This window comes from Ctenocephalides felis, unplaced genomic scaffold (assembly GCF_003426905.1).
Source record: "Ctenocephalides felis isolate EL2017-DRISC unplaced genomic scaffold, ASM342690v1 CF-g0.4_SCAFFOLD_02195, whole genome shotgun sequence".
NCBI lineage: Eukaryota > Metazoa > Arthropoda > Insecta > Siphonaptera > Pulicidae > Ctenocephalides > Ctenocephalides felis.
This window is the reverse complement of record NW_020538349.1, coordinates 50,908-76,774: the sequence shown is the minus strand read 5'-3', so window position 1 is coordinate 76,774 and position 25,867 is coordinate 50,908. Positions and strand designations below refer to the sequence as shown.

The window sequence follows — 25,867 nt, the reverse complement described above, 5'->3', positions numbered from 1 at the left end:
TCGGACGCTTAGTTCTCTCAAAAACAGCCATTTTTTTAACATTCAGCTCTGTATCTCCGAAACCTCTGGGCCTGCCTTTGCCAAAAACTAATCAGCACATCTCCCTATCAATAGGAATCGAATGTTTTTTAAACCATTCAAATCGGTTGATCCGTTCTCTCAAAAACTCGCTTTCTATTTTTTGCACTCTTTGCTCTATATCTCCGTAACGGCTGGACCTGCCTTCTCCAAAAACTAATCAGCACATCTCCCTATCAATAGGAATCGAATGTTTTTTAAACCATTCAAATCGGTTGATCCGTGCGCCCGAAAACGTGGACGAAAAAAAGCGGACATACAAAACACACACACACACACACACATCCATTTTTTCTGAAGTATGCCAAAATGTTCAGAAACCTTCAAAACGTCGAGAAATGTAAAAATTTTTGATTTCGATTTTTGGACGATTACTATAACTTACCCTACGGGAAGTTAATTAAGAGAACCAGATTTAGCCACTTACGAAATTTTATTTAAATTGCGAGAGCTATGTTTATTAGAGTTAGATTTAAAAGCTCTGGCCTTACCTTTAAAATCAATGGAGGATAGGCTAGAGCAAAGCGAGATTAGATCTATGTGGATAAATATGTTTTAATTTAAATTTCGCGCTTCTATTTGTATGGCCTCCCCACTACCGGGCGAAGCGTCGATCATCTTGCGCTAGGTTTAGAGTTTAGACTATGCTTTTGTACAAGATATACGCTCTCTTCTATAGAAACAACCTAACCTATAACATCGTGTATATTGAGTGATCTCTAATTATCTATTAAATTCCACTGTGCATAGTGTTTGTTTAACTTTTGTACCATAAGTTTTGGTCCTTCACACGGATTTTAAGAAAAAACCATCATTGAAATTTGGTATAAAAGAATGTCGAATTTGCTGGTAATTTGGTGTTGAAGCCGAGTGGAATATCGAAACGTGAAACTATTCACAATAATCAAAGGTATCAATATCACTCAATCACGTCAGGAGAAAAGCAATTATCGTTGATCTGAGTGGATGGACTCAAATTCAATTTGAAAGGAGGTTACATACAAGAGGTACTAATATTTGCCATCGCTGTCGCTCGTGTTACTGGGGTCATCTGAGAGCATCAAGATCTTACATTACTTGATGTTATCCTGTCCAGACCGTGAAACACCAGGCACAAGAAGCAGTATAGAGGTCAAGGCACCACGTGTTGTGAGGTTAGGATATTCATTACATACACATCAAGGTTTGGAGCAACGGAGTCTGTATCATCTACGAGATCTACGATTATCGGATGTTATCCTTCCCGAGGTTATGTACTAGCATTAAATTAATTATAATTAGTTGTTACTGATCACCATTGGATACTTGTTAATGTCATAGGGTGATTCAGGCACTTAATGCACAATTCTTAGCTTATTATTTGCTTTGGCGGAATTGGATTGCAAATTATACTTTTATACTATATTTACTTAGTTATATACTATTAATTTAGCAGACTACATTGAGTATTTGGAAGTCATCTGCTTTTAACTTATTGAGATAGCTTACATATACTGAAACATGGCTGATATAGGTTCTTTAATTGTGAAACATAACACTGTAAAGGCTCATTTTGATACTATATTTGAATTTGTAGCTTCGGGTCAGAATGATAGTAACATTGAGGCATTAAAAAGAAGGAAACAACATTTAGTAGAACTATGTCATCAGTGGGAGACTAATTATATAGAGTTAGAGGTGGCCCAACCTGGGGAGTTTTCGAAAGAATACGAGTATTCTGATAGGCATTTGGATGTCGCAATTGGATGCTCTCACAAATAATGGTACCCCCTCACCTCCTAAGGCTGGAGATAGTCATTCTGTGTTAGATGTAAAGCTACCTGATATCACCTTACCAAAATTTAATGGTGATTATAGTGAGTGGACACAGTTTATAGATTTATATAATTCATTCATTCACAGTAATACCAAATTACCTCCTGTGACTAAGTTGCACTATTTAAAGGGAGCTCTGTTATCATCTGCTGCAAAATTAATTTCATCACTAAACTTAAGTAATGAAAATTACATGGTCGCCTATGATCTTTTATGCAAAACGTATGATAATAAATATTTAATTCTGAATTCACTTTTGCAGCAGATTGATAACATAGCTCAAGTACACAGATGTACGCATGAATTCTTAGGCAATTTCTTGTGCAGCGCTAGGCAGCAGGTACATGCTCTTTTGGCAGCGTATGATCCAACAAAATACTGGGATCTCATCCTGTTGTATATGTTAAACAAGAAGGTGGATAGCAGCACTAGAATGGCGTGGAATTTAGCTAGGAATGGGAATGTGCTTCCAACGGTCAGTGAATTTTTTTCGTTTTTAGAATCAAGAGTATGTGCGTTGGAAAACTCTTTTAAATTAGAAAATAAGGCTAGTCAGGAAAGCATTAGCAACATAAGATATTTTTAATTTTGATGTAAGTTATTTGTCTGGACTGTCTATATCCGCGTCGATGATTTTATTTATGGGTCTGCAAAATGCCTTCTGATAATTTCAAGGAATCATCCTTCTCGGATATATTAGGTCCAAGAAATCATCCCCCGTAGATGTACAAATTAGTGTAACCCGCCTCTTACGGGCGGGGCTAATATTGTTAATTTTTATTTTTAATAATTTTTATTCAGTATAAGTTCAGAGCTCAGCATAGACACACTAACTATCTGATGCCATTATATTCACCATATTCTTTTTATAATAAATATATTAATATCAAACGTCGCCTTTTACTTAAATAATCACCGATCACACCAGTAGTTAAATTATTGAACAAATTTAAAAGTGTAATGGTTAGGAGAAGTAAAACGACAACACCCAGTTAGACGTCGAAGTAATTTTTAAGCTTCGCGCCTTAACATTTTGTCCAAACGAACCGGATATTTATCATATGGACTTTTATAACTTTCCAAAGGACACAAATAAATAATATTAATAATTTTAAGTGATCTTTTGGACGTTCAAGTAAATTAATCAACCAGCAATATACAGTCCGCTAAAATATCAAAGTAAATTATTAAATTAAAATCAAATCTATAGTGCAAGTGATTAAATTTAATAATATTACAAATTTCAAGTGAATAGTTTATAAAATCACAAATAAAATTAATAATTTCAAGTGAGTTATTATTAAATTAAGATCAAATTAATAGACTGAGAATGATTAAATTTAATAATACCACAAATAAATGAATAAAATTCAGTGATTAAATTTAATAAAATCACAAATCAAATTACTAAATTCAAAAGAATAATAGTATTTCCATTTTAAAATTTGATTAATAATAAATCAAATTATTAAATAAAATAAATAAGTTAAACAACAAGTGTTAACACCGTGAGGACGGAGCAACCAAACGAAATAGCTGAGATTCTACGCAGGCAACGACGAAGGCCCAGCGGGACAGCAAGAAAGGTCAGTTCAAGTACATCCCTAAATTATTCCTTTATTACCTAAATACATCCTTTTTTATATATGCTGTTTTGATCTGTGCAAAAATGGATTCGCAAAAAGCATTAAAAACTAAAAAGAAAATTTTAGAGATGAACGAAATTAGAAAATCATTGCCAAAAGTTACTAGAGTTGCCGATGTCTGAATTAAATAGTAGTGATCTCAGTAATCGTTTAGATGAATTAAATACTTTAAATAAAGATTATGAAAACGTAATTATTAATTTAGTTATTATCAATAAGGACTAGGAGGAGTCGAATAAGTTATGTGAGATCGATCTCTCCGAAGTCATTGATACTTGTGATCGATTAAAAGAAATGTTATATTCTATAATCAATAAAATGCCTACTATCAAATTTCATAAACTCACATCTTCAAATAGCGATAGGGATACAATATCACATGGAATCTCAAACACCTTGCAATGTGTATTATGTCAAAAGGCTCATTCTTCATATAATTGTGAAGATTTTCGAAAATTAACAGTCAAAGAAAGAATATCGCAAGCCCAGCGATTAAGAGTCTGTACCAATTGCTTAAAAACAAATCACCATTGCAATAATTGTCAATTTTCATGTCGTTACGGAGTTTGCCAGAAAAAACATAATACACACATACATTGCATTTTAAAGAGCCAGCAAAAAATCTATCAATTAGAACATCTTTTTTTAATAATGAAAGTAACCAAAATGAAACCTTATTAAATCAACGGTATTTTGACGGCAGATTCAATGTGCAAAATACACAATACAATAAAATTGATTTAGGTAACTCTAAACAGATCGCATTGAAACGATCCGCGCCTCTCACTCACTTTGATACAAAATTATTTAAAGAGTATAAAAATTTTACAATTAAATATTCAAAATCTTTCTATATGAGAGAAGTCAATAAACTTTTACAATCAATAAATTCATATTTTTTGCATCATCATTTGATAATTAAAACGGAAGTTTCAGCCAAATTAAGTGTGGTATTTGACACCTCATGTATTACAAATAACAGTCGGTCCCTTAATAATTTACAATCAGTAGGGCCAGCTAAACAAACTGATATATTTTTCAAACATTTAGGATTTACTTCGCACATTTGCCTGATGGCAGCTGATTTTGAAAGGTTGCATCGGTCAATTACAATTCACAAAGATGATAGGAAATTAACTATTCGGTGCGATAATACTAATAATCTCATAAAACTGTTTTGATTTGAACAACATACGGCACGGCATCTGCTCCGTTATTAGAATTATTATGTTTTGAGCAGTTTTGTAAAGAAATTTATAAGAGTTTTCCCACTAAATTTGAAAAAGCCAAAAGCGATTTTGATTTCGATTATTTAATTACCAGAGCGGATACAGTGTCGCAGTTACAAACTAATAAGCAGAATTTACTAAATATGTTGAATCAAACATTCTACGCAAAATTTATTAATAATTACTTAGATTGCTCACAATCAATACAAAGGGTATGGGCGCATTGCCATACAGAATCGGCCCCACCCTGGTATTTAAATAATTTATACGCCATTTTATAGGTCTATTTGATGAAAACCGATATACCAATTTTCAACTTTGTACCTCATCTTATGGCCGAGATATCATTGAAAATATGCCAAAGTGGCCCCTTCTTTCAAACTCACTTTTTAGCGTAACCATAAAAGATATCGAAAAAATTTTTACGTGATTGTACTTACATTGACTCAGACCACATTATGTATAACAATCGATTCTAAAAAATCGTTTACTATTAGCTGAAAAAGACAAAATAATTTTTCAATTGATTATTTCGGGTAGTGCATTTATTTGGACCACTTTCTAATTAACGTTATTCGAAAGCCTATTGTTTTTTCTTTTAGTACTGAAAATAGTGTTTAAATCAATTTTGTGGAACACATTGAAGAATTTAAAAAACCCAAGTAAGTACACCCTACTCGTGGACTACTCGTGCCCTATACAAAGTGCAATGATTACGTTCGGAAGCAACGCTCGATGCGCCCGATACGATTCCTAAGAAATTTTAAATGTGACAATATTTATTATTTACTTATATGTATACATATAAAATAATGATATAATGAAACATTGTGCTTTCAACAAACCCAAGAAACCTTTCTTTTTTTGAATGATAATTGTAACATTGAGTAAATCTTTATCAGTACTACTCAATACTACAATACAAAAAGGAATATGACAAATGGTAATCTGAAATTCTTTGCTTTTTGTTATTTAAAATTCTTACAAAAATATTCGTCATTTGATGTGGAAACTTTCTATATAGTACTTCAGGAATTTACAAAACTTATTACTAAATGTATTCTAATAATAATTTTCATAACATAAAACTTTTCAGTTAATTTATTTCGAAAATTATTTTTATATTTGTATTTTTTATGTGGCTTCTGTGAAAATTTGTGATTTTTTTAAACTAATTTTGTTTTATCTAATTTGGACTTAATTACAGTTTAGTGACAATTTAATTTAATTTAATTTCAGTGTATATATATAAAATATATTTTAGTGATTTAGTTAGTTAAGATTTAGTTAACATAGTAGAACTAATAATGTCTAAAACTTGCAAAAACTGTGATAAATATTTATTCAGAATGCGTGATAGAACGAAAATCATTCTAACCGAAAATGATGAACAGTTGTATAGTAGTTCAATAGGAAAAATAATTAAAATTGGCGATATTTTGTGTTCCACTTGTAGACTTATTCCTTATAGAGGAAAAGCAAGCACAGACAATATAAATGATTTATCGCATAGTAGTACTGAAAACAGATGTGTTAGTGATTCTTGCAGTGAATATGAATTGAAATGAAATAATGGTGTTGGTAGTATGGTTCGGGTATGGGTTGGAGGTCCGTTTGTTGAAGATCCACAGTCCTGGATATTGGTTACTGTAGTAGCTTCTTATGCGATGTGGTAATAATGTCCGTCCAACCTTTCCTGATGCCTTGGGTCGAGCAGTAGGAATAATGTTTGATCGACTGGTTAATGAGAGTTCTCTTCAGATTAATGGGTCCTTTCAATAAGGTATTCGCTGGAAGAGACAAACTTCTGGTTCCAATAAAAATCCACTTATAATGTTTTACACTGTATTTATTGCTTTACTTCACAGACATAATCTCCACTTAGATTATTTAAGACTACTCTAAGACATTATGGCTAGACTTTTGGCTAAGACATCACTAGCCAGAGTCTTGACTAAGACATCACTAGCCAGAGTCTTGACTAAGACATCACTGGTTAATACAAATAATTCTGACTCTATATATTATACATTGTACGTGTCAATTCTAGGAATGGCGTCTTCCGCGTTCATGTAAAGATCTTGGACTTTGATCAACATTGAACAATGAATTCATATTTTGATCAAAAGCACGTATGATCGTGTTATTACAGAACCTAAAGAATATTGTTAGTCCTCTAACAATTGAAAAGAAAAAAACAAAGAAATTACAATTTATTTGGGATTCCTCCCCTCTAAAACAATTTATCGTCCTCGATAAATGAAAAATAGTAATCTATGGTACAATTGATTATAGCAAAAGAGAGAAAAATTTGAAAATTTGCAAAATATGAAAAAGTAAAAGTATAAAATTTTGTAGTATGTCTGCAATATAGTAATTAGATAACAATTCTGATGATAATATGAATAAAAAAAAATTAACATCAACCCTTTTTCTTTAAAAAAAAAAAAAATCTAATATTGTTGTAACATTTTGCTGCATATTGTGATTTTTAATAATTCATTAAAATTATTTTGATTTAGCTTCAGCAGTTTGTTTAATTTCAAAAGTAGGATTTTGATAATACAGCAAAATATTACAAACAATAATTAGTTACATTATTCTTATTGGATATAGTATGCAACCTAATACCATATGAATTCGCATTGTTGCATAACTTGTGTGACTGCTTTAAAATGATTAGTAGACAAAAACGAAGTTGTGACCTATTTGATTTATATACATCAATAAAACTTCTAAAAATTTAAAAATTAATTATTTGATCCATTATCACTATCATTAATTAGTTTCGATAAAATAATAAAAACAATTTTTCTATTTGCATAAGAATATTAACAAGGTGCAAGATCTCTCTTTCTTTTCACAAATTTAATATAATAAATTGTTTAATTTTGTATGATAATTTATTTATTTGATTCGAATTTTAAAATATGATCAAAATACTCTGTCAGATTCAGTTCAATATTTTTAATAGGATGTTTAAAAATGCGCGCGCGATTATTTCTTACTGAAGCTGTATGAGAATCTTGTATCAATCTTCGAAGATTTTTTTTAAAAAAAAAAAAAAAAATAGATTGCACACTTGTTGCCATTCTTATGCATTACATCTAGATTGAAATGGAAGATAGTGATAATTCGACTTGTAATCTAATAATTGTCTTTTGTCACATACTTCTACAATAATACATTTCTGTAGGCCCTCTTGATTTTAACTTTTATTTTCAAATTTTTATTTTGAACATTCTAAATATACAATATAAAAATATTAAATTGAAATTATCATGTTTAGAATGTCAATATTAATAAAAAATTGAGTGGCCTTTCAATTTCTGAATATTTGATACAAATATATTATTATATATATTTTTTCTATATTTTGTTTCCATTTGAATTATTGATACCACTCATCAAAATTACTTTTGTTTTAAGTGAATAAATAGTTAATAGAAATTAATTTCAAAGAAATTTATTGGTTTTATTTTATCTACTTTGAACGCTCGAAATTCATAGTTATTTATAAAAATAAAAATACAACTACGAAAGTATTAATATGTCAAATGAAATAAATAGATTACGATAAAATTATTCAAAAATCAAAATTAAAATATTAAATTAATGAAATTTCAATAGAATAAAAATATGACGCCAATTAAAACTTCACAAAATTTTTAAATAATAATAAAATAAAGTTTTGTAAAATACATCAAGATTCATAACATTAACGAAGTTAATACATCATAAGCAAATTTGTATTGCGTGCCTTTTAAGGTTTGAATCCGAATGTTACGTGATATTTCTTTACTCAAATTTCAAAATCATTCTTCATTCAGCGCTCGAAGCGAACACATCGATTATACAATACCTGAGTACAATCAACAAGCATAATAAACAGCATTTATTTAGTCACAGTTTAGTGTAGTGTTTGATCTAGTAAGTGACTTTACTTGTGAATTCAGTGCTTTTTAATTAAATATAGTGCTCCCGTCAGGGAGTACTATAAATTATCACTCCACAATACCAATTGTGGAATCATTTAACATCATTCACGAAGACCAAAATAATTCTACTCAACTAGTTCTGAACCAGATGACTACAAAAAGAAATAACGATGATGCAGTAAACAGATCAACATTGTCGGATCCAACTCCCATTCCATCAACAAGTAATTTGTCTTCAATAGCAACAATGGATCCAGAGTCCACTGCACGCGATGTGATTGATTACACGAATAAAAACCCATGGCAAGAGGTAACTTCCGCTAAAAGACGTCGCCCGAACAACGCAGTAAGTAATGAAAGCGTTCCCATAAAATTAGCCAACAAATTCAGCGCTCTAGAAAACAAAGTTTCTAAACCATCAGACGAGGCAACAGATAATAAAAAATCTACTCCTCCGCCTTTATTTGTCTACGGGGTTCGAGATTACAATCTTATGATAGCGGATATTAATTCAATTATTAATAAAAACAAATACATCACTAAATACCTACCCAATAAAACTATTAAATTCAACATTTTTGAAATAGAAGACTACCGCAATTTTGTTAAATTTCTGCGTGAAAGAGACGTCGTTTTTCATACCTACCAGATAAAAGCGGAACGCTCATACAGGGTTGTACTCAAATATCTGCACTACGCCACAGATAAAAATGATATCAAAGCCGCAATTGAAAAAGAAGGTCATCCTGTCAGAAATATTACTAATATCATACATCCGAAAACTAAACAATTGCTGAACATGTTTTACATAGACTTAGAACCCAAAGAAAACAATTCGTCAATTTTTAAAATGAATAAAATGTTAAACCAAATAATTCATTTTGAGCCCCCAATAAGATCATCTAATATTCCGCAGTGTGTAAGGTGCCAAATGTACGGCCATACCCAGCGTTATTGCAACCGCAGATTTATATGTGTAAAATGCGGCTCTGATCATGAGTCTAAAAAGTGTACAAAAGCAGCTGAAGCCCCGCCCCTTTGTTATCATTGCGGCGATAATCATACCGCAAACTACAAAGGGTGTTCTTACTACCTTCACCTTGTCGGTGCAGATAACGATCAAGCAACAATAGGCAGAAGTAACGGGACTTATTTACACACAAATGCAAACCGGTACAAATCCAACCTTCACAACAATAGAATTTCTCAGTACGCAAATCCTCAGCATATGTCTTATGCTCAGGTAATAAAATCGCAATCAAACCTATTTAACAACAATCAAAATCACATTAACAACAGTAATTCTCCATCGATGTCTGATTTCCTGACTGAATTTAGAAATATGTTTAGCCAGTTAATGGAACAAAACACCATGATTGTCAAAATGTTATCAACATTAATCAACATTAATAAAGCTAAATAATGGCTAATATTTTAAACTTAGGATTATGGAATGCTAACGGCTTGTATCAACACAAAGCCGAAGTAGAATTATTTTTGAGACACAACAATATCGACATCTTTTTAATTAGTGAAACACACTTCACCAAGTATTCAAACTTTTATATACCAAATTACAAGACATACTTCACTAACCATCCCGATGGCACCGCACATGGTGGGACTGCCATTATTGTAAAATCTAATCTTCTTCATTACGAACTGGATAAATACGAATCTGAAATTTTGCAAGCCACATCAATTTCATTAAAAATGAATTCATTCAACTTATGTGTTTCTGCAGTCTATTGTCCGCCGAGGCACAATATAACCAGTTTACAATTTCAAGATTTTTTCTCTACACTAGGTAGTCATTTCATCGCCGGCGGAGACTACAACAGCAAACACGTCAATTGGGGCTCAAGATTAAATAATCCCAAAGGAAAACAGCTATATGATACAATACATAAACTCAATTATAGTGTTCTTTCTTCAGGTTCCCCCACCTACTGGCCGAGCGATCCTGCCAAAAAACCAGATCTATTGGACTTTTTTGTATCATCGGGTATAAGCTCAATTCACAAGGAAGTACGAGCAAGCTACGACTTATCATCTGACCATAGTCCAGTAATAGCCAGCATAAGCACTTCGGCAAGTATTTTTAAACCCTCCTCTAGGATCTGCAATCATAAAACAAACTGGGACATCTACCGGAAGTTCGTAGAAGACAAAGTTAACCTCAAAGTTAAACTTAAAAATTCCGCTGATATCGAAAACACCATCGATTCCTTTAATACTCTTCTATACGATGCTGCAAAGTTTGCTACTCCTACTCCTGTTACGACAGAAAACTCCTGCCAGACAACAACATATGAAATAAAAAGGCTCATAGCAGAAAAAAGAAAAGCTAGGCGTAGGTGGCAACATAGTCATTTGCCCACAGACAAAAACATTTTCAATAATCTGAGCAACAAGTTGAAAGCAAGGTTAAAGGAACTCAATCAAGTGAGATTTAATAACTATGTATCAAGTTTGAATCGTTTTGACAATTCTATCTGGAAACCCGTCAAAAATAAACTTAAACCTAACTTTCAAAATCCTCCAGTTCGTATGGATACCCAGACCTCTGCATGGGCAAGAAGTGACAAAGACAAAGCAGATATATTTGCGGAATACTTAGCTACAGTTTTTCGGCCTAACAACTTATCAAATTATAATGTCAACATTAGTCCTGCTTTAGACCATAATAGCAGTCACGAAAGCGAGAAACGTTTCTTGTCTCTCAAATTAGTAGTTAGTGAAATAAAGAAAGTTAAAGCAAAAAAATCGCCTGGAATAGACCAAATATCTCCCAGAATGCTCAAAGAATTGCCTGTAAAAGGATTCATTATAATCACCTATATCTTCAACGCTATTGTGAGACTTGACTACTGGCCAAATCAATTCAAGACCTCTTTAATAAAGATGATTCCAAAAACTGGCAAGGATCAACACTTAGTCACATCTTATAGGCCAATCAGCCTTCTTCCTATATTGTCAAAAATTTTAGAAAAACTGTTACTACAAGATATTCTGAAGGAATCCAATATCTTCCCTGATCACCAATTTGGATTTCGTAAAGAGCACTCAACCATACAGCAGTGTCACAGGATTGCCAGTCATATTTATAACTCATTCGAATCCAAACAATATTGCACCGCCGTCTTTTTGGACGTCAAACAAGCATTCGACAAAGTGTGCCACGACAGACTCGTCACAAAAATTAGACTCTACTTACCAGCAAAGTATCATAATATCTTAACATCATATATTGTCAACAGAAAGTTTATAATCAAGGTTAATTCCTCGTCGTCTGACGTATTTCCTATCAAGTCAGGGGTACCGCAGGGAAGTGTGTTGGGTCCGTTCTTATACACCCTGTTTACGCGCGATATTCCTACAACATCTATTACCACAATCGCCACATTTGCAGACGACATATCAATCTTATCCACTGATGACAACCCTAGTACTGCTTGTTTAAAACTGCAGTATCATCTTAATTTGATTGAAGATTGGACCAAACTGTGGAACATAGGCATCAATGAGTCTAAGTCTAGCCACATTACTTTCACTCTTAACAAACAATCGTGTCCTGCAGTGTTCTTAAATGGCAATCAAATTCCAACAGTCAGCACCATCAAATATCTTGGAATTCACTTTGACGAAAAACTCACCTGGCGACATCACATTTGCACTAAAGTTAAGCAAATGAAAACGCGAGTTAAAGAACTCGGCTGGCTCATTGGACATAGATCCAAATTATCTCTTGAAAACAAGGTCCTTATTTATAATATGATAATTAAACCGTTGTGGACTTATGGTCTTCAGATCTGGGGCTGCTCAAGCAAATCAAATATTGCTCTTATACAACGGATGCAATCAAAAATTACTCGTTTGATCACAGGAGCACCCTGGTACGTAACTAATCAAATGATCCATAACGATCTAAATATACAGTTCGTTAATGATGTCATTAAATCAATCAGTGAAAAACATCACCGGAAGCTCGAAAACCATCCAAACACACTAATGGCGCCACTGTTAGCAACTCCAAACATCAGGAGATTAAAGAAGAAATGGCCGAGTGATTTGATTTAAGCAGAACATTACTTGATGAAGTGACCTCTATTAAATATTTATAAATCTTTTATTGAGAGAGTGTGTGTGTGAATGTCTGTGCGTATGTATGTACGTATGTTAGTGTATATAATAATTTCATAACATTAGATCTTAAAATACGTAGTTTTCCCAGTAAACGGCCGAAGGACCTGAGCCAACTAGTATACCACTTGCTGAAGTGGTTACTATTATATAATTTCTTTTTTTGTTAACGTGCGTGTGAGTATGTTTGTGTGCATGTACGTATGCATGTGTGTGTATTTGTTAAATTTATCACAATAGCTTATAGGATACCTTGTATTCTGATTGCTGTAAATAAAGAAATATAAAAAAAAAAAAAAATTTCAAAATAGAAATATGATAAAGCTTGTTATGCTATTAACGCAAATAATCGAAATTAGTGTGAACAATTATAAAAATTTCAATTAGGAAAAATATTATTATTTTCAATTTACGCAAATAATAGAAAACAAATTTACTCAATCGCTTACTAATTTTCAAAATAAAATTTATTATATTTGTAGAGGAAATTTAGGAAATATTTTTCGTTCAATATAGCACCAACAAATTGAATTGAATTTAAAATGAAATCATTTAGTATCAATAATTCAAACATGGACTTTTTCTATTTTCCTATTTTTTTTTTTCAATTTATAATTCTGTTCTATGGGGATAGTTACATTGCTATTATTGACATTAATTTATATTTATCCCCTTCATTTCTGTAACATTTTGTGGTATGGGCAGTTGATTAAATTTAATTATTATTGAAATTTGCATTTTCAAGTTCAATTATTTTCACACCAAACTTCAAAGTTCATTTAATGTAATATTCAAGATTAAAATTTCATTCTTATGTAATATTTTAAAATTATTTCTATACTCAACATTAATAGTTGGAATTTATTCTCATGCAATATTTAATATTATCAATATAATCGATAAAATCAACGAGCGTGTTTTGGTCCTAAAATGAAAATAACGAAATAAATTATTTGAAAGATTTTATTGACTCGTTCCCGCGGATTCATGAGTCTCTTATAAGTCATCAAAATTACGTCAAATATATTTAAGATCTCGCGGTTTTCACTAACCTTACGAGTCTCCATTCGGGTTTTTCCTACCCTGATTAATTATTTATTTGTCAGATACCTATTGTTTCCTTGAACAATTTAATATTAGGCTATCTGAAATGAAGGATTGGCACTATCGCCTGAAAAGTGGCACAATGGCTACACTAAATCCTTTAGGCATTTCGCCTTTATACTGGCATTTAAAGCCACATTAAAAATCACGACGTTATGAAAGATCAACAGATGTAAACTTACTCTTGATAGGATACTCAAAGTCATTAACTAGAGCCACTAACTTTTCAATATTACTTTCTGAGTCTTTTATATTATTACTTGATGACTTTGTTACTAATCTTTACAATTATTTTACTTTGAAATATTTCTGTTATGAAATTCGGACCTGGCAATGCTCGTAATTGTTTTTGTTAAAAATGCTTAGTTAACAATATTTACTTGAACTTAACCTTGATGGTTACGTGAAGTCAACAAAATAATAGTGGTGTGAACAATAATCGAACTGCCCGTTGTTACAAAAATGTTACCCAAGTACAACCAAAATCCTAATACTTAAAAAAAATTCAAATTGACAAAATAATATTTATAAATTATATTATAATTGACAGATAAAATTTAGAAAAATTGAAGACTATGATATTCTGGTCTGGTGTTCAGGAGTGGTTTTTCTTACTTGGGGAGTGAGCCTTAGTCAAGGAGTCTGCGTCGATCTGCGTAGATCTGTCTGCGTAGTTTATCTCGGTAATGCTGCCACCTTTGGCGCCTTTAGTTCCTCGTGCTAGTCCTGGTCTTGCTGCTTGCTGGATACTCTGCTTACTTTAATGACCCTGCCGCCTCTGGGTGCGAAGAAAACTGGATCCAGAATTCACCAAGCACAATTCACAAAACTAACACTTCACTACAAGGAAATCCACCGCTTGACACCATGTAATGAGATAATGGTGTTGGTAGTATGGTTCGGGTATGGGTTGGAGGTCCGTTTGTTGAAGATCCACAGTCCTGGATATTGGTTACTGTAGTAGCTTCTTATGCGATGTGGTAATAATGTCCGTCCAACCTTTCCTGATGCCTTGGGTCGAGCAGTAGGAATAATGTTTGATCGACTGGTTAATGAGAGTTCTCTTCAGATTAATGGGTCCTTTCAATAAGGTATTCGCTGGAAGAGACAAACTTCTGGTTCCAATAAAAATCCACTTATAATGTTTTACACTGTATTTATTGCTTTACTTCACAGACATAATCTCCACTTAGATTATTTAAGACTACTCTAAGACATTATGGCTAGACTTTTGGCTAAGACATCACTAGCCAGAGTCTTGACTAAGACATCACTAGCCAAAGTCTTGACTAAGACATCACTGGTTAATACAAATAATTCTGACTCTATATATTATACATTGTACGTGTCAATTCTAGGAATGGCGTCTTCCGCGTTCATGTAAAGATCTTGGACTTTGATCAACATTGAACAATGAATTCATATTTTGATCAAAAGCACGTATGATCGTGTTATTACAGAACAGAATGTAATATACCTCCGAAAACTGATTTATCCGTGGAGCTTTGTCTCAATCGAGTTGCATCGACGCATAGACATTGTTCTATTTGCAGTAATAGATCCAACCTAATTACAATCCCTCTAGAAGCCAGGATTCACGCATTTGTAAAAGTCAGAATTTATATTCCGCTTGGAAATCGTGCATGCAATAAGCATTTTTTCGGAAAAAATTTTTATGAAGAAGATATACGACAGTTACGTATTTATTCAAACACTAGCTTCGTCCTTCAGAAGGAAATATCAATATTTTTAAATGCTTTGGCAGATACAAATGTTTCATTATTTAAGCAGATAGATAATTTATCTATATCGTCTGAACAATTAAAAATATTAACAGGATTTAGTCTAGAAGTAATCGCAGAAATAAGTAGAATGCTTAGATCAATGAAAGACACTAATAATCGAAACGTTTTCCAAGCATTAGTCATTTTTTTATTCAAATTGAAAACGGGAAATTCTAATCAAATCATCGCCGGCATTTTTAATATTTCAAAGAGACAAGTCTCTCATTATTATAATCAAATTTTAATTGGATTCGAAAAAGACATATTAGATCAAAATTTTGGATTAGAGTCTTTTACCAGAGAGCAATTAATATCGGAGACATCATATAACGCACAAAAAATTCTGGGATTAACTAATGAGCAACTGGCATTAATATGTGATGGTACATATATACGACACGAAAAGAGCACAAATAATGAATATCAAAGAAAGTCTTTTTCTGGCCAAAAACGGGTACCACTCTGCAAACCATTTACAATTTGTACAACAAATGGTTTCATAGTTGACTTTTTAGGCCCATACCTGGCAACACAAAATGATGCCACAATAATGAAAATTATATTAAAAGATGCGCATGGTATCAGAACTTTTTTGAGACCTGATGATATTCTGTTGGTAGATCGCGGTTTTCGTGATGCTCTAACAGATATAAAATCAGCAGGATATGTGCCTCTTATGCCATGCTGCAGGGGTAGAAGAAAACAGCTTACAACAGAAGAGGCGAATGAATCCAGAAGAATTACAAAACTTCGATGGGTAATTGAAGCTGTGCATGGTAATATTGCGCAAAGATATCGGCTATTACACAACACACTAAATAATAAATTATTGCCTAAAGTCCGAACATTGTGTAAAATTGTAGGTTTTTTACATAATAAGTATGGAAAACGATTATCATCGGATGGAGATTTGGCTGATGAAGTGATCAACTATATGAATGAACGGAGTATATCCAACACCTTACATGATGAAGTTATTGAAAATCAATGGACCAGACGAGCAAAAACACTTCAACTTCTTCAGCCAGATCAGTTGTTAGATTTCCCACATTTGAATGAACGGGAACTTAAAATATTATTCACAGGGTCATACCAGTTATCACAAGCAATATCTTACCTGGCTGAAATGCTGTCTGACCAAAACCAGCCGAAGTTATATTACGTGAAAGAATATAGGAATATAATTAGAATTGATGTCCAATCACGGCATATAAATAGGAAAAAATATAATGTTTATATTGAATATACTCCGCTTGGCACCAACTATCAAAGTATTTTAAGGTATTGCTGTAGTTGCCCCAATGGATTGAGGACTGTTGGTTGCTGTTCACATATTGCAGCTATCATATATTATATGTCATTTGCGAGGTATTTATCACGTATTATACGTCCATCAGAAATACTATCAAAAATTTTTATAATAGAAGAAACTTCGGTTGCTATTAACCACAACAGCGATGACGATTAAAATAACAAAATATAATTTTAATTGAATTATTATTTATTTATTTAGCATGCCGAAGTATTTGTGAAAATCATATGATACACTTGTAAATTTTAAAAGAACACTAATAAATATTTATTTCTAATATGCAAATTAAAATACTTTTATTACTTTAACTAAATTACAGTGATAAATAAATGAAATTGTATTTCAGATTCAGAATTCAAAGTTCAGAATTTCTTAGGAATCGTATCGGGCGCATCGAGCGTTGCTTCCGAACGTAATCATTGCACTTTGTAGGGCACTATTAGCGTTACGCGCGGGTGTACTTACTTGGGTTTTTTAAATTCTTCAATGTGTTCCACAAAATTGATTTAAACACTATTTTCAGTACTAAAAGAAAAAATAATAAGCTTTCGAATAACGCTAATTAGAAAGTGGTCCAACTAAGCGCACAACCGGAAAACATCAATTGAAAAATTAATTTATATTTTTCAGCTAATAATAATTGATTATTTGACATTGATTGTTCTACATAATGTAGTCTAGGCCAGTGTGAGTAGAATCACGTAAAAAATTTTTTGATATCTTTTACGGTTACGCCAAAAAGTGAGTTTGAAAGAAGGGGCCACTTTCACACATTTTCAATGATATCTCGGCCATAAGTTGAGGTACAAAGTTGAAAATTTGTATATCGATTTTTTTCAAAAAATCCTATAAAATGGCATATAATTTATTTAAATACCAGGGTGGGGCCGATTCTATATGCCAATGCGCCCGTACCCTTTTAGCGACAAAATCGCGGGTTGCTTCATTTCGCAACATTATATTATCACGATTGGAACAATGCGCGGAGAACTTATTATACAAATTTATTAATGAAGTTAAATGTTATTTTGAAAATTCGATTAATCTCAAATTACTTTGGAGCAGTTTTAAACTAGTATTGGCATGGATTAATACTGCCAATTTAATTCCTTTAGCGGGAGATATAATTAATAAAAATTTGTGGTGGTTCGATCCGTCGTGATTGAAAACTACTGGCAAACTCACTTTTGACGTTGGCAACCTTTTGAAAATCAAAGATAAAATTGAACAAGCAACGTTAACGGTAATAGAGCAAACCATAAATATTATATTGAAAATATATTCGTCGTTTACAAATTTAATTAGAGTATTCAGAAAATTTACTCGTTTATTGAGAAATTGTTCAAGCAAGAGTAAACGTACATGCGGCGAGTTAATAACCATCAGCATTGAGGTTCATTCAGAAATAGTTATATTAACATGAACCAAAATGAAATATATATTAAAAAAATTACTAATAAAAATTAAATCAGATGTAAAAACGTTCTACCCATTGTTAGACGCATTTTGCGCATTCGCGTTGTAATAAGTTTTTAGATTTAAATTACTATAATCCTTATCCAGATGTGCTACTAAAAATAATGCACTTTCCTCGCTGATTGCCAGATGTAAACTTATTACATTTTTTTATTATGCAGCTCATAATTTATTATATACGCTCAGAGATTGTGCATATTGGCTAATCAGCGGTAGAAGTGCAGTTTCGTCCGTTTCCAAGTAAGTCGTATTTCGATGGGTAACGTATCAAAAAATCATGTGACTTTGCAATTACCACCCACAGGCATTGTGGGATGGACTTCGATTATAGAAAAATCAAAAGAGACATATGTTTATTTGTATGCTTCAGTACGGGAGCTGTTCATTTATTTTTTGTATCAAATTCAATGTTAGAATATTGTTTAGCTACCCTCAAAAGGAGAACCCGCGCGTTGCTCGTCTCGGATTTTGATGAAACTTGGCACAATGGTAGATTTGATGCCCAAACTGACTCCGGTAAAATATTAGAGGCCTATGAAAAGCGGTTTAATTATAAAAATTAATTAAAGTTTGCATTGTAGCAGCGCGCGGCATGCATAGCTTGCGATGTTTTTCCTTACCAACAGCAGATTGGCCGAGTGGCTATCGTCGTGGAATTCTAATTTTTGCTCCGGGGTTCAATTCCCGATTCAGATCTATTTTTTTTAATTTTTTTTTATTTGATATTTTTAATTTTACGTGTAAATAATATCAAAATTTATTTGATTTTTTAATTAATTTTATATTTTTCGCTAAATATTCTATAATAAAGTCCTTCGTAATACCGGTAAATTTTTATTTTGATATTACTTATGAAACTTACGATCATATAAATGTTAAGTGATTCCTGAAACATTATAATTTTGTATTAATATCAGCAATAATACGGAAGAAGAGATATAATATCTCTTTTAAAGAGAATTAAAGAAGAGATATAATATCTCTTTTTCCGTATTATTGCTGATATTAATACAAAATTATAATGTTTCAGGAATCATTTAACATTTATATGATCGTAAGTTTCATAAGTAATATCAAAATAAAAATTTACCGGTATTGCGGATGACTTTATTATAGAATATTTAGCGAAAAATATAAAATTAATTGAAAAATCAAATAAATTTTGATATTATTTACACATGAAATTATAAATATCAAATAAAAAAAATATATCTGAATCGGGAATTGAACCCCGGAGCAAAAATTAGAATTCCACGACGATAGCCACTCGGCCAATCTGCTGTTGATAATGGAAAACATCGCAAGCTATGCATGCCGCGCGCTGCTACAACGCAAACTTTAATTAATTTTTATAATTAAACCGCTTTTCATAGGCCTCTAATATTTTACCGGAGTCAGTTTGGGCATCAAATCTACCATTGTGCCAAGTTTCATCAAAATCCGAGACGAGCAACGCGCGGGTTCTCCTTTTCAGACGATTTATTATTCGTCGAGGAAAATCTATTTTTAGCATTTGTTCAGACAGCGGTAAAAAATTTTTGAAGCGTCCTTGGCAATTAAAGTACCATGCTATATTTTATAAATAAACTAAGTGAAGTGTACAAAATAATGGAACAAAACAATTTTGTGACAAACAATTTAATACAATTCAATAGCCTTCAATTAGTGACATGAGTTAGTAAAGTTTAATTTATTTACTTTGTATTACTTTCTTAATTACTTTTTGAATTACTTATATTATTAGGCTTATAATTAATGTATCATTAGTTTCGAAATAATATTAGTATTATTTCAATGTGCCCGCAATGTTAAGAATAAGTGTAACATGAACTATTTTTTGTAAGGGTCGTCTGTTATGCTAGACTAGAGTGTCGCCGGACACTGTCTACATGTCGTTCATAGTTCAAGTACTAAATGCATTAGTAACATAAGATATTTTTAATTTTGATGTAAGTTATTTGTCTGGACTGTCTATATCCGCATCGATGATTTTATTTATGGGTCTGTAAAATGCCTTCAGATAATTTCAAGGAATCATCCTTCTCAGATATATTAAGTCCAAGAAATCATCCCCCGTAGATGTACAAATTAATGTAACCGGCCTCTTACGGGCGGGGCTAATATTGTTAATCTTAATTTTTTAAATTTTTCATTTAGTATAAGTTCAGAGCTCAGTATAGAAACACCAACTATCTGATGCCATTATATTCATCATATTTTATTATAATAAACCTATATTAATATCAAACGTCGCCTTTTACTTAAATAATCACCGATCACACCAGTACTTCAATTATAGAACAAATTTAAAAGTGTAGTGGTTAGAAGTAAAACGACAACACCCAGTTAGACGTCGAAGTAATTTTTAAGATTCGCGCCTTAACAATTAGTGTCGAAACATTCCCTCTGTACTCGTTGTTTACTACCTGCACATGATGTTAAAAAATGTAGTTGCAAAGGTACGTGTTACAGATGTAGAGAGCCTCACAATACCTTAAATTCATGATGATGTTAATCCTTCAGATTCAAATAGCCAACCCCCTTCTAGCTAGTCACAATAACATACAAACACTTCTTTCAACGGTTTCTTTTTATGTTTTCGATGCAAATGGTAAAACCCACCACGTGAGGGCTCTACTGGATAGTGGCTCACAAATGAACTTAATAAACAATTCATTAATACAAAAATTAAAATGTCCTACAATAGCTTCTTTAAATAAGATGAACATGTTGCAAGGGCAATCATGTGTGAGTCAGAAAGCTGGTAAAATTAAAATCAAATCTAGAATTTCAGAATATCAACGCACCATTCATTGCGTAGTTGTTGATCACATTACACAAAATTTACCGAGTAGTTGCATAGACTATAAAGATGGGAAAATACGCAGTTATGTAGACTTAGCCGATCCAGAATTTAATGTCGCGTTACCTGTAGAATTATTAATAGGTTCTGAGTTATATTTTGATATCTTGCAACAGGGCTGCAAGAAAAGTCACTTTGGTTGGTTGTTGTCAGGGATTTATAAACAGTCGGATGCTGTAGCTCATGTTGGCTTTGTTTCGAATGAAGACTTGCACAATAACCTAACAAGGTTTTGGCAAATTGAGGAGGTATCTTCAAGCAATGTCACAATGAATGGGTCGAATGTCACAATGAATGGGTTGTGCGAGGAGCATTTTGTGTCCAACGTAAGTAGGAAAAATAATGGCATATTCGAGGTTGCCTTACCCTTTAAATCAGATAAGCAAGGCAGCTTAGGAGAATCATTCAATAGGGCAAAATGCAGGTTGGAAAATTTAGAAAGACGTTTTACACGAGATACGAAATTAGCTAAGGCATACAATGAGTTCATCCAAGAATACATCAGATTAGAACATGCAGAGCTTATTGACTTGAAGAAGGTTCCAGTAGGGTCATACTTTATACCTCATCATGCAGTATTAAAAGAATTCTGATAAAAATATCTTTCCACAAAAGATTGAATTATCAGAATTTACAAGTTTGTTTGTATCACAAATAAAGTTGTTAATTTATTATTACAGTTATTCACTATGTCTGGAAAGTTCGAAAATATCAATAAATACGTCATCCCTATTGCTGGAACAAGTAAAACGTAGCGTCAAAAACATTTAAACAATTTAAAATTGGCGAAAATTGACCACGATGTTATTCTCACTGGATCCTCCCTTATTGTAGGAAGGTCTTGCATCCCATTTGGGCCAAGTTTCAATTTCATGCTGCCAATTTTGGCATTGGAGGCGATAAAGTGGAAAATGTTTTATATCGTATTAAAACCGGCGAATTTTCGAATAAAAAAACTAAAATAGTGGTTATATTGATAGAAACCAACAACACAGAACACAACAAACCCTATGATATTTATGAAGGAATTATTAATTGTGTATGCCTCATTAGAGAATTACTTCCGAGAGATATTAATATAAAATAAAATGATTCACAATCAAGCATAAATTTCATTCCTGTATGCCTTACATATATGTACCATTTTTGAGATAAATTTATAGTTCTTATACCAAGATTTTAAAGTTTTAGAAGAAAATAGAGAATTTTTGTTTAGTTTGCACATTTTTATGCTTGTAACAAACTCATAATTTAGTGTTGATTGATTGATGTGCAGAATACGTGCTACAACCGACTTTGTACTGCCGCAGAAACGTGTTATTAGCAGATCAACAGAGTCCATATTTGAGAACCGCGTTTGATTTAATTCAGGTGACAGTAGTAATTTAGATTTGGTTGCGCAGTTTTTAATAGTGAAGTAGACGTCACTCCCCAATCCCGTACAAAACCTAAGTTTTCATCTTTACCATCATTACATTTTGATTTAAACAATAAAAACATGCGGGACATGGCTCCTCCCACAACAGTTTTATCCTTACAAAGAGTCATGAATATTATTAAAACTTTTGATGAGACGAATCAGAATAATTTAAACGAATTTCTGCATACTTGTATATTATGTTTTTGAAAGTATAGATCCAACTGAGCATAAAGCACTATTAAAATTTATTTTACTCGTTAAATTAGAAGGTAGGGCTATGCAAATCACACAATACAAAACATTCATTTGTAGCCTAAAAGCAAAGTTTTTTACAGTCTCGTTTTGTCCCTTTTTGCATTTGTTAAACTCTATTTGAAGAGTTAATAACCGCTTAGAGGAAACTTACATTGAATCTAGGTCGGTATGCTCTTTCCAAATAGGGTTTAACATAAATATAACTAGCTGTAAATTTAAAATATATACCGATCAGCAGTTTCGTGGGAAAGTTCTTTTATTGAAAACCCTAATATTTTTTTGTTCGATAAACATAACTTGATATATGTAACTTAAAAAATTTATGAAATAATAGCATGTGAAAGATGAATTTGAAATAAAAGTAGTGCACTTGCTGGTAAAGTGATATTTATAAATCGTTCAGATATTAAAAATAAAATATTCCACTAGAGTTTGCATGGCACAAACATTAACATAAAAAGAAAATAAATCTAATATTAAAATATTATAAAAAAATGGAATGTATAAAGAACCAGAAAATATCGATAAATTATTTTTGTGTCTAATACATATAATAATATAAAAATAAGAACTTCACCTACTAAAATAATAACCTAACCTAAAAATGTGCAGCATCTTGTATGCTCAAAAATAAACCTTATGCCGCGCAATATATGTGTTTATGAAATATAGTGGTAAGTAGAAACATATGAATGTATAATTATAAGACAAAATACTTAACTATATATAAAGAGATAATATGTGCTCTTATATTATTATATATAATTATTGTAATTATATTATTAAATTGATTTATATAATTTTACATTCAAATTACCACTTTGATATATTAATTTGTATGTATTGTTGATATGTTTTTGAGTGTCGGTTGTTTTCCAATTAGAAATATTGGTCAAAAACAAAGACAATACTATTACATTTTACGCATTTCATGATGTGCTGCCTGTTGAATATTAAAAATTAGTTATATGTATTTTATTGCTTGGGTAAATAGTAATTAATTATCCTCCAAAATTCCTTCGTTTGCAATTGTGAATACAAATTGTTAATATCGGTTTTAAAAATCGTGAAATGAGTACGAGATCGATTTTATTCAGCTTCACTTTTTATTTTTATAATATCCATGCTGCATCTCATGTCTCCATTTCCATCATATGACTTCACAAATTTAGTGATACATGTTAAACCAATAAATAATTTGTCGAAGATTGGAAATAACTTGTCCCAGAGATCAGGTAAGTCAGATGAGAGTTCCAAGATTTTGGCATCATAACTTAGCAAATCAATATTCACGACTAAGTTGTTTCTGCAAGTATTAAAATATCTTCGTTTGTCAATAAATTATACCACTTAATCCATGGTTAAGAAATCAGTATTATATATTTCATTTGAGTTAATATTTTTTACTGTTATTGTCACCGATTTAAAATACCTCAAAATCCATTGGATGTGTTAAAATTCCTTCGACTAAACTAAGAATACCACTTTTTTTAACACGTGTTAATGTCGTGTTAATAAATGAAAATCAATAATTTTTAACGCCCATGCTCTTTCTATTTGGTCGAAAACTATTTTCACAATCAGTAAGATAAATTTGAATGTCTTTGACTAGATTGTAAAAAGCTTCGCAAAATTTCTTACACAGATGTTTCAAGTCACTTGTCGGTTTGGCGTATCAATCAAATTATTAGTATTGGTAGTATCACAATGGTCATTAAAAATCCATTTTCTCTAGGCATTATCGCATCTGAATCTCTCTTCTAAACGAATAGTCCAAAATTTTTAAAATCCTAAGTCATTAATGTTCTGATACCATCTCATTTGATATTTGAATCATAGTTATTATATACATATACTGTTGAAAATTGTACAGAAAATAGCGTGTATTATTTACGAACTCGTCGTATTATGCACATATTTGTCTGGGCCAAGTTTGACTCCTTTCATGACATGTTTTAGGCTCATGTTATTTCATGTAGAAGTAAAACTATTTATCATTTGCTTTGTGTCTCAATCTCAAATCGATACCATTTTTCACATCGAAATAATATGACTAAACATTTAAATTGTTTCACTTCCAATAATACTTTTTGTTCTTCAACAGGAGGCAATAAAATCGCAATTTGAATTATCATGAAATTATCAGTCGTTATTAGTATTAACCCTCTTTCACGATCTATTGTTGATAAATTAAGATAATTATATGTATGAATTTTTATAACTGCTGTAATATAATTAATAACAGCGTTTTTACTTTAATTCAATAGTCCATTATATTTTGTTTCATCAACGTAATAATTTCTCATCATTATCATATTTCATTTATAGCACTACTATCACCATAATCTTATTTTTCTCTTGTTATTTAATATTTCCCAATTTGTTTAGTTAGCATTCAGCAATTAAAATTTCTATCCAAATCCTATACATTTGAACAAATTTCACATATTCAAAGACGACACATATTTAATATGAAAAAACATAATTTAAGAAAACTACCGACACTTTACATCAACAATGCAATACTTAATTTGAAAAAAAAATTGTACTTGAAATGATGCGCAGATCTTTAAGATTAATTTTTGTTCAACAAGAAGCTCATAAACAAATAAAATTATGTATGTTCAAATAGTAGCACATACAAATAAACTATTTAATATCCGAGAGTATCCGTAAGTGTAGGCTCAAATAGTGGCACACGTAAGTATATTTAAAAATTAATAAAAAAAACAATCGCAAACCATTTTCTCGATTTTCTGGAACACGAGTTATGCTTTTATCTAATGGATTTCCATGCAAAACTC

At 31.7% G+C, this 25,867-nt stretch overlaps 1 protein-coding gene across 1 annotated transcript; it reads left to right on the top strand.

Moving 5' to 3' along the window:
* The first annotated feature begins 1,810 nt into the window (after nucleotides 1-1,810).
* On the top strand, nucleotides 1,811-2,479 carry LOC113380525. Its single transcript, XM_026619727.1, has one exon. The coding sequence runs from the start codon at nucleotides 1,811-1,813 to the stop codon at nucleotides 2,477-2,479; it is 669 nt and encodes a 222-aa protein (XP_026475512.1).
* The last annotated feature ends 23,388 nt before the right edge of the window (nucleotides 2,480-25,867 follow it).